The sequence below is a fragment of the Colletotrichum chrysophilum genome, assembly GCF_026319265.1.
Source record: "Colletotrichum chrysophilum strain AFK26 chromosome Unknown scaffold_80, whole genome shotgun sequence".
NCBI classification, from domain to species: Eukaryota; Fungi; Ascomycota; class Sordariomycetes; order Glomerellales; family Glomerellaceae; genus Colletotrichum; species Colletotrichum chrysophilum.
This window is the reverse complement of record NW_026517367.1, coordinates 26,291-40,515: the sequence shown is the minus strand read 5'-3', so window position 1 is coordinate 40,515 and position 14,225 is coordinate 26,291. Positions and strand designations below refer to the sequence as shown.

The following is a 14,225-nucleotide window of genomic DNA, read 5'->3' as shown; positions in this document are numbered from 1 at the left end:
CACTTCGGCCAGTAACACTCCCTGAAATTAGGGCCGCACAATGAATCGTCCAAACAAATCGCACTGATGACTTCATTGCATCTCTCCGTCGTGAGTTGTTGATTATCAAAATGTGCATGGTCCTTAACGGCGAGGCAACGACTAACATCACGAGAGAAGCTGTTCTCCAAGCACGGTGTGGCAATTTTCAATGGCGGCGATTGACAGTCTTTGTATTTTCTGCAAACGAGGCTCAGATTTCACCTCGTTAGCTTCTTGCCTGTTTCTAGGAATACCACCAAAAAAATTGCTTTTCCGTTTCGTCATTCCATATCGCATGGATCTCTCCCTCGTTCTTTTCCTAGAACCTAATGCTTGCCACCACGCCTGAAATTCCTTTTGTCGTCATTCGCAATCATGAGACCGCAGCTCTTGCGGCTACCACTTGCCAAACTCCAGCCGATCCCATGCGTATCAAAATAGCAGTCCTATGATTCCTGCCCTTCTGGCCAAACCAATAAGGGACTTGCCAGCCCAGTGCTCCGTCGCCAACGGAATCTGAGAAAACCCGATAATCGAGGGAGTGATAATACATCATAGAAAGTGTTTTGAAAGGAACTCCTTTCAGTATCTCCATGCAAAACTGAATGACGTCCATAGAAATCATGAACTTTTCTTCTTCGAGTCCGTGGTTTTCACTCGGCGAAGCCACGCAATCTAACCGTAGACATCCGAATCGCATGCTGCACCTAGTTCGCAGCCGGAGGGGTGGCACCTTGGCCGCCACGGCCGCGGAATCCACCTCTTGTGCCACGACCAGCATAGCCACGGCCTCGGCCGCGACCTCTGCCACGGTAGCCTCGGTATCCACCGTCAACGCTGCCCTGGCCGAAGGTTTCCATATTCTTGCGTTGCTCCTCGCCGCGCCATTCACGACCACCCGGCTTCTGGCCGTTGTTCTCGGCGCGGTCTTTGGCTTCGCTAGAAATGTTGTCGAAGAATGACCGTGTCTTGTTGTATGCAATCGGTGGGTTAGCACCGGTCGTCTCGACAGCGGGCGCCTCAGGCGCAGCTCCGTTGGTTGGGGTCTCGCCCAGGGGAGAGCCAGCGATGGCTTCCTTGACCAAGTCGTCCTTGTTAAACTTGGCGTTGGCTTGCGCAAAGTCGAAATCCGCATCGGGGACGTCGACCTTGGCTTGGCCCTGTCCCTGTCGTCCGCCACGGCCACGTCCACGTCCACCTCCGGGCGTAGTCCGAGCAGCATTGACTCTCATTTCGTTGACCTTCTTAGTAAGGTTGTCCATAGCGTTGCCGTTGCCCTGAGGGGGCGGAGCGGAGACGGCAGCGGCGCCAGCGTTCATGTTGGCCATAGCGAGGGCAACGGCGGCCTTTGCGGCCTCGGTGGCATCTCTCACAGTCGCAGCCGTTGGTGCGGCGGCGGCCTTGGGCGCAGACTGAGCAGCGGTGTTCTCGTTAATAGGAACAGGGAAGGCCTTGGGCATGGACGCAGCCAGAGGAATAGCAGGCTGAACCCGCGCAGGGTTCTTAGGTCCCGTCGGCACAGGCAACTCAACAGGCTTGGAAGGGCCAGCTGCGTTCAAAGAAGCAGCCGTTGCCTTAACCTCGGCAACCGAAGGCTTCGACTCGACTGGCGGGGTGGGTGCAGGGGCCTGCTGGAGGCCGGGCTGAGGAGCCGCCTTGGGCTCACTCGGGGCTCCCTGTGCCGCCGGTGTAGCGGGCTTCTGCTTGTCACCAGCAGCGCCGATCGGGGTGGGCTTCGCCTCCTGGGCGCCGGGCGTGCCGCGGTTCTCAGGGACCTGGCCGGGCGCACCTCCGGGGCCTTGAGGGCCAGGAGGACCACGAGGTCCGGGGGGGCCAGGAGGGTAGTTGTAGTTGTTCCACCCATCAGGTCCAGGAGGGAAACCTTGGCCGGGAGGGCCGGGAGGAAACCAGCCCGGAGGAGGGGGGTAGGGCATGCCGCCCATTCCAGCACCAGGCACACCGGGGCCGCCGCGCCCAGGGGCAGGTCCCCATGGCCCAGGGGGCGGGTAGAAGTTGTTTTGGAAAGGAGGCTGACCGAAGCCTGGTGCCGGCGGCGGTTGGTTGGATCCTTGTCCAGGACGAGGGCGAGCCTGAGTTTGGAACCTGTCAGCTATGTCCAGAGACGAAAAACTTGTGCATATTCCAAGACAGAGTAGAGCCGTGAGTCAGAAGGAAGGCAACGGAAATTTCGACATCGTTTTTGCGCTTTTCCGACAAGACGATAATTTTTACATCCGCAATACTTCATCATACAGGCGTTGTCAAGGAGGGTGAGCAAGATGGACAAAACTTACGTTGACAATGGCCGGGTCCTCGGGCATAGCAGGAGGCTTGTTCTCCTTGATAGCCGGGTGGTCCTCGATCCTCAGGTCCTTGACATCGCTGCCGCGGAAGATGATGTAGTCGTAAACCTGATCGGAAGGTGCTATCTCTTCTTCGGGTCTACTCCTCCGACCCTCAGTGCCGAAAGAGCGGACATTTTCGAGCGAGACGGTGGACTCGTCCGAGTTGATCTCGTGAAGAACGCCGACATATCTAGAGGCGATGAGCAAGGGGACTGGGGAGCAACGTGGACGTCCACCAAGTCCTTACCGAATGTCGCTTTTGGAGATGAGGGAGATGCGAGATCTAAGAAGAAGGAAGTTAGCGAAATAAGTAAGATTGCGCGCATTTAAAGACGCGATGGGAGTGGATCGGGGGCGTGGTGGACAGGTCTCCGTACCCTAAGAATTCTGACATCTCGGCTGTGCGAGGGGTCGCGTAAAGCACGCAACGAAGCTGGTAGTCGCGACTGTGGAACGATGGAAATGGAAAAATGAAATCAAGTTGCGATTGATGCGCTGCTGGATAGAATGAGGAAAAAATACAACGCGGGAGAAGGATGCGCAATGGTATGGGGGGGGATGGAATCGGGGGGGTGGGAGTGGTGTCGAGAGGAGTGAAGAGGCAGGAGAGCGAGTAGGGGAGGTTTATTTGTGTGGAGGAAAGATTTGACCAGGACGGACCACTGAGCTGTGAAAGAAGCCTGGACGTGGAGTTTGAAAGGACAGAGAAAGCGAGAGGCTGAGGTCTCCACCCCTCACCTGGCCGCATTAGGACGGAGCCCTCCCACTGGCTGCTGCCCGCCTGGCGTGAGGGTCCGGCTGAACTCCGGATCAATACCTTACTTACTTGAGCTCTCAGCTCTTGCTCCTTGGCTGAGTGCGGGGAGAGCTTGCCAGCTCCGGATTACCTCACCTCACTTTGTACTGAAGCTTGTCTGAGGACATTGATGTCCACGTCGGTCTTTGAGAAAGCTAAGGCGCGCTGCTTTCAAACAGACAAATGCCGGAGGCCAACTTACCATAAAGCTAAAGGCTCTTCCAATTGCGCTGACTTTGCACTCATGCCAATTTTGCTAGTTGCGCCTCTTCTTTGAGGCTATTCTCGGCCTGACTAAAATTCAACTTCCCTTTCTCAACCCACACGAGCATGTCAGTAGAAGAGGATCAACAATTGTCATCAACCACTCAAAACCGAGGGAAATGTTGCTCTCATTGCCACGTCGCTAGGATTCCGATATATGCTAACCCTGAGCTCAATAATGTCGCAAACCCGTACTCCCTGGGCCATCCAACCGGCCACTCACAATCAAACCGTTCTCGCTCCGTGGCGCTGATACGCCTATTCTGGGATGCTCTGTAAAGCATATAGCCGCTTCTTTCTGCTTAGATGCTGCTGGTGAATCCGCTGCCAGTCAAGCCAAGCATCGTAAGAATTCTGTTCGTATCCAACGGTATTTTGCCAAAGCATGGTTGCTCGCCCATCAACCAGGTACCATCCATGTTCCTCCCATCCCCCTCTTACATGTTCCTAAACATATCTCTCAGTGTTCTTCTCGTCGTCCTCGTCGATCAAGTCCTTGATCAGCTCTTGGCACCGCTTAGGAAGCTCTTTGAGTCTGATCTGCTGATCGTCTGAGGCCGCCGCGTCCTTTTGTGCGCCGTTTGATTTTCTGGAGTCTATTGGCTGAAACTCGTTTCTTTCGTCCAGGGGAAGAATTTGCTTCTTTCCTCGCTCGTTTCTCCTATCTCCATGGTTTTTGAAGTCGTTAGAAGTTGGCCAGTCTCGGAGGCCCTTGGTGGAGCCGGCATGCCAGTATATCTGCGCGGAGCACCTCGGGAACAACTCGCGCGATAAAAGCTTTTCGCAGGGCAGAGACGTATTCTTGTTGTTGCTTATTCGATCATCCCTTTCCTCTTTGTCATGCTGCTTCTTCCACGCAATATGTTGTTTGGCTCTTTGCAAATTTTCTTCTCTCAGGATCATGTATTCCGAGGCAGTTCGGAGGACACAAGGAGAATTAGCCATGCGCCTATATTTCATCTGCTCCATTCCCTTCCCGAACATTTTCATCTCCTTGTAGTCCTTGCTAGACCACGTTTTGGAATTCGGATGCGCGACGGCTGGGATTACCGGTTGCTGATGTGATCTGCCGAAATGGTTCCGGTTCACTTCCTTCTTTCTGTGAGCAGCAGGGCCAGTCGGAGCGTTGGGCGGTGGCCGACTGTCTTGGTTCTGTCCGCGAAATCGATCGGCTGCCGGCCCCTTAGGCGCATTGGCCGGAGGCCGGTTTGCTAACGATCGTTTATAGGCATCTCGGTCAATGTCGGTATCGCCATCAAAATTGGAAGGCGAGCTAGACCAAGACCTATGATGGGCTGAAATCGGAGAGCTGTCGTCCTGGTGGCGCTCGAAGACTGGCGTGGAGGCAGCGGCGATGGTGTCGGGATTACTCTGTGGCTGGGTCATGACGACGTTGGTATCCGGCAAGCACGCGTTCGGATTAATATGGGCGACGCGATCTGGCACGAGATCGGGGGCCAGTGGTGTGATTGGGAAGGGAATCCGTATGGATGGGTGCTACCGCTGGCCGACTCCCTTCGTTCTACAAGGGCATGCCGAAGTTGATGGATATTGATACGATAAGAAGCGAATGTGTCGACTGCGAGGGTAAGAGGTGGCGAATAAGGATGGAATGGAACGTCGAGGTAAGCCGGCGCGTCGCGCAGAAAATCGATGGACGAAAAATGATGGTAACGATGAGAAAATCCGTCGGTGATGCGGGCGGATTCAGAGCGTTAGGTGTTGATGCGGAGGAAGTTCGACGGAAACCTGGGGGTGTAGATGTGTACCTACCTACGGACAGCCTTGTAGAACGTCTGCTTTATGCAAGGCAGCTACGAGGCAAGAGGTCGTCGCAAAGGTTACTGGCGAAGCGAGCGAAAGGCAGGTCCAGGACCGCTTAAACAACCTCTTCGACTCGGACCAAAGCCGACCTCAGGGTGAACATCGAACATAACCCAGAACACTGGACTATTCCGTACGTATTCTGCCCCTGAGACTTTCCGAGCGAGACTTCCAGAATATTGATCAAACCCAACAGGACGCAGGAACTTGTCTCGACTACCTAGTTCACTTCGGCCGAACAAGGAAGGCGACGATAAAGAAGTTGTTCCATGGGCTGACCACATCCAGAACACGACCCAAAGACCAGCAAGACTCATTTAAAGCCACTTGTTTCTAGTCACAGAGGTACACGGAACACACACTCTCTCTGGCATAAGTTGGGCGGCACAGTCAGGAGGAGGTTGTTTTGGAAGCGCAAAACAAGATGATTATGGACAACCCTTGGAAATGCACGCAATTATTTTGCGCACAGAATCGCGAACTTGTCCAAATCTGACTAGGGCAAGTTTTGTGTTTTCTGCTTGCAGATTCGGCAAGGTTTCGAGGGGGGGAATCCTTAGGGAATTCGATCGAGGCTGGGGAACTGTTGCATGGAGAAGTCCACACTGATGTCGTCGACACGCGGCACCATTTTGTCTGGCTTACGGTCATTCGAAGGTGAAAAAGGAGGCTGTTTTCTTGGGTCCGTGATTCTGATCAGTCAGGGTGCGCAAGTTGCAAAAGACAGTCCAGCCCCTAGGGGTAGGTGCTTTTTCCGCAATAGAGGCACACTTTCCTGCACCTTCCTGCCTATCCATTATACCGGCAGAGTACCTACTGGGAGCTTTCAGTCTCATGTTTTCAAGGTCATCATGAAGGTGCCCAACTCAGCGACAGTTATGAGGATGACATGTAGATCCCACATGCGGCGTCGTAGGTTCCACCGCCGAAGGCCACACTAAGATTTTTCGCCCTCTCGACCTCAATTTTTTCTTCGAACTCCGTTAAGACGTCTTTTCGCTGTCGTCTATCTAGACCAAAGACCAGATAATCGAGATTATTTCTAATGTTCATTGTGGCCCCTATTCGTAACTTACGCCAATCTCATGAAGTAGTGCGGCTTCTTGTGGGCCGGGCATGTATGAACTCGTTCTTTGGATTTCTTATGTACATACATATAATAGATTGCCTATATGAGTCTATAAGCCTCTTTTTTGTGCCTTTTGAAATGTTCACCGTGATCAATGAGGTCGCGATGCCTTCAACCCTTAACAGTTGGTTTAACACATACATGTGTTAATTGAATAGGCGGGATAAGTGCGCTTTCGGTGCGACCCCACACAAGCCGAGGTGTCCATGCAACGGCCGTGCTTCAAGCACTGCATGGTTCCCAACGAATTCGAAGACCCCCCTCCAGCTTCAAGACAATCCTTCAACCCTACCACAAGTGCAGCTCGTACACACCGTACTCCAACACTTCTGGGGGGAATAATCACCACAATGGCCGCCAAAATTACGCTCAAGTTGAGCAGTCGCTGTAAGTATTTTCTTTGTGTCTCCTGTTCTGAGCAATTCGCAGACTAGAAGCCCCCTGTCTAAAAAGAAAAATAAACTTACACGTACCAAATAGCTCCCAAGCAGCCCGTCAAGAAGCTCCCCGAGTCGATCGAGATCTCCCCCGACACCACCGTTGAGGATGTCAAGAAGCTCATTGCCCGTGAGACGGGCTTGGGCGACTTCAACCGCGTCGGTCTCTTCGACCCTGCCACGCAAAAGACTCTGAAGAACCGCAAGGCGCAGATTGGCACCGAGGCCGCCGTGATGTCCGCAGGTCAGGTTCTCGTCAAGGATCTCGGTATGTTGAAGCTTCGTTACCTGTCCCAACACCCTCAATTGCTAACTGTGGTTACAACAGGCCCCCAAATGGCATGGAGCACCGTCTTCGTTATCGAGTACCTCGGCCCTCTCCTCATCCACGGTGCTTTCGTCGCCCTGCGCCCCTACATCTACTCCGGCGCCTCCAACAAGTCCCTCTCCCCGACCCAGCTTCTCGTCTTCGCCATGTTCCTCGGCCACTTCATGAAGCGCGAGTACGAGACCCTCTTCGTCCACAAGTTCTCCGCGAACACCATGCCCATGCGCAACATCTTCAAGAACTCCTTCTTCTACTGGGCCTTTTCCGGCTTGCTCTGCGCTTGGCACATCTACTCCCCGACCTCCCCTACCGCCCTCGCCCGCAACGACGCCGTTGACGTCCTTGGCACAATCGTCTTCCTCTTCGGCGAGGCCTCCAACGCCCTCGTCCACCTCAACCTAGCCAGCCTGCGCTCCCGCGGCGGCACTGAGCGCCAGATCCCCCGCGGCTACGGCTTCTCCCTTGTCACCTGCCCCAACTACATGTTCGAGATCATCTCCTGGATCGGCGTCGTCATCGCCTCCCGCAGCTGGGCCGTCCTCCTCTTCATCGTCATCGGCGGCGTTCAGATGTCGCAGTGGGCCAAGGGCAAGGAGCGCGCATACCGCAAGGAGTTCCCCGAGACCTACAAGAAGAAGAAGTTTGTCCTGCTGCCCGGCATCTTCTAAGCGCCTCGTTAGGTGCGAGCCCGACCTATGAACAAAGCATGCCTGCCCTGGCCAGGTGATAATACTGGCGGCCTGACGAAAAGTTATGAGATGTATTATGAAGTTCATACAAGACATATAGACCAATAATCCAGGCGCAAAGTCGTTACCGCTGCATCCGCGTGTATCTCGTCTCGTAAAGTGTCATACGTCGTAAAGTGGTATCGTGTCCCGTTCAATCCGTCCGTCAAAGCGTCGAGATAGAGGTCGTCTCAGACCCCTTCGCATTACTCGACCCAGCCTCAGTAACACTCTGACTTGCCTCGGAGCAATTCTCATGGCTCCCATCCAGCTCCATCGCCCCCTCAACCTGCTTCCCCTTCCCCTTACCCTCCTCGCCCTCTCCCATCCTCACATCCCCATTCTCGCTGCCGCTCCAGCTGCCGCTTCCACTCCAACTCCCGCTCCCGCAACTCTCGCAGCTCCCCTCCCTAACCAACCGGAACGTCTCCTCCAACACCAGGAAATCCCTCTCTAGGACCTCGGCCCAGTTCTGCACGTTCCCAAGCTCCTTCACCCGCCGCGCCGCGTCAACAGTGAACTTGGCCAACTTGTCGTTCTCTTTCCGCAGCGCGTCCGTCGCCTTGACCACGTCGCGCTCCTGCTTGTCCAGCGCCGCCGCGTTGGAGTGCAACATGCGCGCCCGCGTCTGCAGCTCCCCGTCGAGCATGTTCCCGATGGACGCCACCACCGCCGCGCGCGCCTCCGAGATGTGCTGCTGCTGGTCCTCGGAGGGCAGCGTCTGGTGGAGCTGCTGCTGTTGCTGCGGAGCGGGGCCGGGAGGACCCCCGGAGACGGAGGTGTTGCTCGACTGCGACTGCTGCGGGTGCGCCGCGCTGGAGACGCTGAGATGCTGGGACGTCGTCGCGGTGCTTGTTGACGACGCCGGAGCCGGCGCCGGCGGCGGTGCAGGGGTCCTCGCTGCGGAGGACGAGGATGAGGAGAACATGACGCCGGGGTGGGTGGGCCGGTATGAGGGACTTTCTTCTTGTTACTTCGCGCGCGTGCGCGTTGGTAAGCAGAGATATCCGAAGTTGCCGTGCCGCGATATGTAATCAAAGATGCGCGAAACGTCCCGGGTGGCTGAACGTTCGCGAGGCAGAAGAGGAGGGGAGTTGGATCTAAAGTAGTCCTACCTATCTAGATCGGGTAACTCGCGGTGTGGACGAATCAGAGCTTGCGGGGGAGCTTTGGCTGACAAGTCCGCATGGTGGGGTCGTCATTAGTGGGGCCGGGACCGTCCCGACGGCCCCTTGATATCGGCACCGTGGGGCCTGGTACGCTTCCTATCAGCTGTTTTAGCGTGCCTTTGTACAATTTCACAGGAATTTGAGAGCTTTGATTGCGCATCGGAAGTACGTCGCTTTGTGTATTCCTTCATTCTTGAGACACCTCACGTCAGCACTTGCCGTTGCCCAAATGCTGTCTGATGGAGCGTTCCTGATTTACCTATGAAGGATTAGCAAGCCAGACAGAAAATGGCTAGACGACAGCCTCATTACGAAACTTGAAGCTTGTTTGTCGGCCTTGGTTACATGTACTATCCAGGGCGGGGTCGTTGAGCAGCCTTTAGGACGAAAGATCTTTTGTACTTTGGTGTCTCTCATTCGAAACAGTAGACAATGACCATGAATAAATAGAGGAGAACTGCCCGCGGGCATACAATGTTCTTGAATTATTCTATTCATTAGATCACTATCTACTCTGTTTTTGAGTCCAAGTTATTCTTTTGGCTCTTTAAGAAAAATACATACAACACCGCCGAGATGGTTTCCCTCTACAATGCCTCCATCCCCATGATGATCAAATACCTCGGGAACCTCAAGCTCATCCTCACCAAAGCCGAGAAGCACTGCGTCGACAAGGGCCTCGACCCCCAAGAAATGATCAAGTTCCGTCTCATCGCAGACATGCGAGGGTCCGTGATCTCCCTAACTATCCACCTACCTGCCCACCCACCTCCTCCCCGCAAAGCCCACCCCTGACTAACATCACCCCTACCCACAGCCTCGACTACCAGGTCCAGTCCTGCTCCAACACCGCAAAATTCATGGCAACCCGCCTCGGCAAGCAGGAGGACGTCTTCTTCGCAGACGACGAGACGACCTTCCCCCAGCTCCAGTCCCGTGTCGACCGCACCGTCGACATCCTCAAGGCCATCCCGCCCGAGTCGTTCGAGGGCAAGGAGGACGCCGAGGTCATCCTCGAGTCCAAGATGGGCAACTTCAGGTTCACGGGGTACACGTACGCGATCCAGTACGCGTGCCCCAACTTCCACTTTCACCTGGGTTCTGCGTACTGCATTCTGCGCCACTTGGGCGTGCCCCTGGGGGCGTTTGATTACCTTGACTCGCAGAAGGACTTGTTCATCAAGGTGGACAAGGCTTCTTCCTAGCAGAGTCGGTAAGGCTTGGTAGTCGCAGGGTAGAGAGACTCATGAGGAATTAGCAATCCTTCAAATTCCACTTACTTGAGTACTTCAAGGCTTCGGACTGGAGAATTGAACAGTAGAAATGTGTGAAGAATGGCAACTCAAGCTACGGAATCTATGAGTTGTGTGAACAGGAACGTTATGAAGCATATTACTATTGTCCCAAGTTGTCTTGCTCTCGCGCCCTGAGACCTACTCCTTGCCAAGGCTCTTACGGGCATTCATGCGCTCACTTTTTACATTCATGAATGTTTTCTTTTATTACCTTTAGCTACTTCAAACGTCTCTCTTACTCATGTCAGTAGCTCTTCCTGTTGGTCCTTGCTCATTCCATCACGCAGTCTGAACCTCCCGGTAGTGTTCGCTAACCCATGACTCTATAGGACTAAATAGGTAGACTTTTCCGGAGGGCACTCGTCAGGGCGCGACTACACCCCAATGGCCATTTCCCGTTGACTTCTATGACTTCTAACAGGCAGACCCACAGTCGACGTCGCAACGCGAAAACGAGATAGCACTGCCTTTTATTATTCACGTCCCTTTCGCTGTTTGATCTTGCGCAGGGGATACCAAAAGGTGGAGATCTAGACGGAGTATTGACGGCAAATACGAGAAAGCCGAGGAGACCGCGTAATGGCAGGAACGGCACAAACTGCCTTCACGACTCATGGTATGCTTTACAGAGTGTGGAAAACATGCATAATCAGATTAGTATGCGCTAGAAAAGTTGCTAAAATAAATCCCTTGGGCGACCAACAAAGTGCCCAAAATAGGACGACAAGACACAGCCGAGAGCTCGGCTAACCAGAATCCCCATCCGCTGACGCTGGTTCGACAATTCTGATCTTTACATGGCACCCTGTACTGGAACTGCTCCTTGGCTGGTACAGATGGTCTACGCATGATCTTGTTCCCCTTGATTTATCTTCAACCTTCGTGCTGCTATGTAAAGACTAAATTTGATGGCACCGCCTCTCTCGTTCTATTTGACGTGACTGCCCTGTGAGAGGTAGACGGTTGAAAGTCATGAAGCAGCTTTGCTGATTTCTGTTGACTCGGGAAAAGATGTATAAAAGTTCTCAAGAGGACCATGGGTAGGTCAGTTGGGCTAATAGCAACAGGTCTTCAGTACACTCTTTAGGCTCATCACGCCGATTACGCCAATAGCGCGAATTACATTCATTATCACTGTCATTCCTTCTCATAACTGTCTTTCACTCTCGAGATCAAGTCATTGCTATGCTCTACCGCCCTAGCCGCTACAGTCTCGGTTGCCTCTGCAGCCCAAGTAGACTGGGTAAGTCCCAAACAGCATCGCACAAACACTCTACCAAGGTTAACAATATGATTATAGACAGTCGGCATGCGCATGCATGCGTTCATGACCAAAGCAACGCAATGCCCCGAGACCTACGCCGACGCCGCCGCAAACTCGACATACCTCCCAGTCTTCTCGACGGACAAAACCGTCGTCGCGGGCGCTGAACAACCGTCAAACGCAGGGAAATCATTCTACTTCACAAACGGCTTCCACACCACAGCCGGCGAGCGCTGGGACTCGGCCACCCGCACCGGCATCCGGAACGCCGAGCCGGTCGCGGCCGGCGGCGGCTGCTGGTCCATATCCGACAACCAGGGCGCCACCATCACAACGACGCCGTGTACGTACGCAGACAACCAGACGTTCTGGGTGGAAGCCTGGCGGGCGCCCGCGGCATCGGGGCCCTTCCAGATCGTCAAGCAAGGCCTCGACCGGTTGGCGGTCCCGGCCAACGCGGGCGACGCCATCGGGTGGGCCGAGTCCGACGACGAGTCCGCCTTCTGCTTCTACGAAGCCGACTCCGGCAGCGTCGTCCGGTCCAGCGAGGCGCGCGCCGAGGACCGCGCGTCTACCATCGCCGGCGCGGCGATGCCCGCCGGCCCCGTGGACCTGATCGAGCTGCCCGGATGCATGGCGGACGACGTCACCTACGCCCCGCGTAGCATGGACTGCCTCGTCGCAAAGACCGCAAAGACCGTCCCGTCCAACTGCAGCGCGACGCCCTAGTCCCGAGAATGCGTGCTGCACCTCTTCCCGGCCTTCTGCGGCGACCTCCCCAAGACCGCGGGCCCCAATTCCACGCAAGTCGTCGGTGACGACGCCATCGAAGGTTGTTTGAGGCGTGTAAGTCAGGGCCCCTGTGTCACGAACCCCGCGGGAGCCGCATGCCTGTCAGGCCTGTTCCCTGGCATCGTCTTCGCGACCGGGCCTCCGCCGTCCCAGTCCGCATACCAGCGCCTGCGCCGGAGCTATCCGCGAACTTCCCTCCACCGAAGCCATGAGCTCCTCCTCCACGGCCGCCAGAACGCTAAAGATCCCCTCTTTGGAGACCCCAACGAGAGCTGGCTCCCGGCCGAGGACCAGTTCTGGGTCGGCTTCGCGAAGTCCATCATCAACTCGGCCGTCGACTTTGTGACACACTTCGACGACGACCTGCGCGAGTTCCAGGTTACGCTCTGCCATGGCATGGTGGCCATCGTCGACGCCCTAAAGGGCGACCTCGCACCGCGCGTTAAGAAGGGATGCGACACCCTCTGGCGCCTCCACACCGGCGAGGCCGTCCCCAGCCTCAAGTACCAGGGCGACCTCGAGAAAGCCGGTGGAGTGACGGCGGAAGTGGTCCAGATCCTGGCACCCGTCGCCGATGCCGTCGAAGCCGCGAAGGCACTCGGGGCCGGCAAGTATCTGCCCGATCTGTTGGGCAAGTTCGTCCCCAAAGCCGTTGAGGGCGGCCAGGTCTTGGAGGCCGCGAGCGCCGACGGAGGCAAAGCGGTGCGCATCTACAAGAAGGGACCCAAGGGCGACCCCGAGGTGTTCAAGACCACAAAAGATGAGAAGGTCGCGCTCGAAGACATCGAGAACAACGGCTTCCTCAACTGCGAAAAGATTGCCCGCGGCGCCAGGAAGAAGCGCCAGGGCAGCCTGCTGGGAGACCTGTCGGACCTGGACCTGAGCTGCGACTTCTCCACGTTCGCAGACAACGTCAACGAGGGTCGGGCGAACTACGACAGCGACTCAGGCTCTGACTCGGAGTCCGACTCCGACTGGGAGTACGAGCCGCCGGCCGCGATCCCGGCGCATGTCAAGGCCGAGGGCCTGACCGCCGAGGAGTCCACGCTCCTCGCGGACCTCAAGAGCAAGTGGGACGGCTCCCGTACGGGCGAGCGGTACATGCCCGACTTCGCCGACCCCGATCTGCAGTCCTTCCGCACTCGCATCGAGGCCACGACCGACGTCGCCGAGCGCAAGAAGATCGTGCGCGACTTCGCCGCCAAGTACAAGCTCACGAGGTCCGAGATAGGCGCCTTCAAGGCGTGGGCGGACCTCTACGAGATCCACGACAGCGCGCTGAAATCCGCGGCGGCCAAGATCCCGCCGTTCAAGGGGCTGGTGCGACGGACCACCGCGCTGGACGATGCGACGATGACCATGCTCACCGACTTCGAAAGCGGCATTATCAGCAAAGGAGACAAGGGGGTCTACGAGATCCGCGACCTGATCTCCAACGTGCAGAGTCTGGGTCTGGGAAGCAGCGGTGAACCGCCTCGCAAGTTCCTGGCCTCGAGCGCGGGCCTGACGGAGAAGACGTGGTTCGGAGGAGATAAGATGTTTGTCATCCAGTCGGAATCGGGCATGCACATATCGCCGGGCGTGTTTGATGCCGACGAGTTGTATGAAGTTGATTTTCTCGACGGGGTGTCAGGACGGATGAAGTTGTTGGGCTATGATGGCACGACGGAGAACGGTGTCACTACGCCAACAGTATTCTACTTCCAGAACTTGCCTCCAGCCTCTCAAAGCTAAAGCAGCGGGTCAGCAGAGCCCTTTTCTAATGAATCACGTCTTTTCCACCTTCATTGACCGTTCTTAAACATTTGGAGCGCTAACTCGTCTTTCGGGGCT

General features: G+C 55.7%; 5 protein-coding genes across 5 annotated transcripts; 3 read left to right on the top strand and 2 right to left on the bottom strand.

Moving 5' to 3' along the window:
• Positions 1–728: 728 nt before the first annotated feature.
• On the bottom strand, positions 729–2,760 carry COL26b_008813 (uncharacterized protein; the record flags this gene model as incomplete). Its single annotated transcript, XM_053181560.1, has 3 exons — positions 729–2,111; positions 2,316–2,556; positions 2,744–2,760. The coding sequence occupies 3 exons, from the start codon at positions 2,758–2,760 to the stop codon at positions 729–731; spliced, it is 1,641 nt and encodes a 546-aa protein (XP_053034446.1).
• Positions 2,761–6,729: 3,969 nt separating this feature from the next.
• On the top strand, positions 6,730–7,812 carry COL26b_008812 (uncharacterized protein; the record flags this gene model as incomplete). Its single annotated transcript, XM_053181559.1, has 3 exons — positions 6,730–6,766; positions 6,860–7,084; positions 7,145–7,812. 3 exons carry the CDS (start codon positions 6,730–6,732, stop codon positions 7,810–7,812), a joined length of 930 nt encoding a protein of 309 aa, XP_053034445.1.
• A 226-nt stretch (positions 7,813–8,038) lies between these two features.
• Positions 8,039–8,800, bottom strand: COL26b_008811 (uncharacterized protein; the record flags this gene model as incomplete). The annotated part of the gene is made up of 1 exon (XM_053181558.1): positions 8,039–8,800. The coding sequence occupies one exon, from the start codon at positions 8,798–8,800 to the stop codon at positions 8,039–8,041; it is 762 nt and encodes a 253-aa protein (XP_053034444.1).
• Positions 8,801–9,617: 817 nt separating this feature from the next.
• COL26b_008810 (uncharacterized protein) lies at positions 9,618–10,246 on the top strand (the record flags this gene model as incomplete). The annotated part of the gene is made up of 2 exons (XM_053181557.1): positions 9,618–9,769; positions 9,859–10,246. 2 exons carry the CDS (start codon positions 9,618–9,620, stop codon positions 10,244–10,246), a joined length of 540 nt encoding a protein of 179 aa, XP_053034443.1.
• A 1,275-nt stretch (positions 10,247–11,521) lies between these two features.
• COL26b_008809 (uncharacterized protein) lies at positions 11,522–14,126 on the top strand (the record flags this gene model as incomplete). Its single annotated transcript, XM_053181556.1, has 3 exons — positions 11,522–11,579; positions 11,641–12,278; positions 12,330–14,126. 3 exons carry the CDS (start codon positions 11,522–11,524, stop codon positions 14,124–14,126), a joined length of 2,493 nt encoding a protein of 830 aa, XP_053034442.1.
• Between the last annotated feature and the right edge of the window lie 99 nt (positions 14,127–14,225).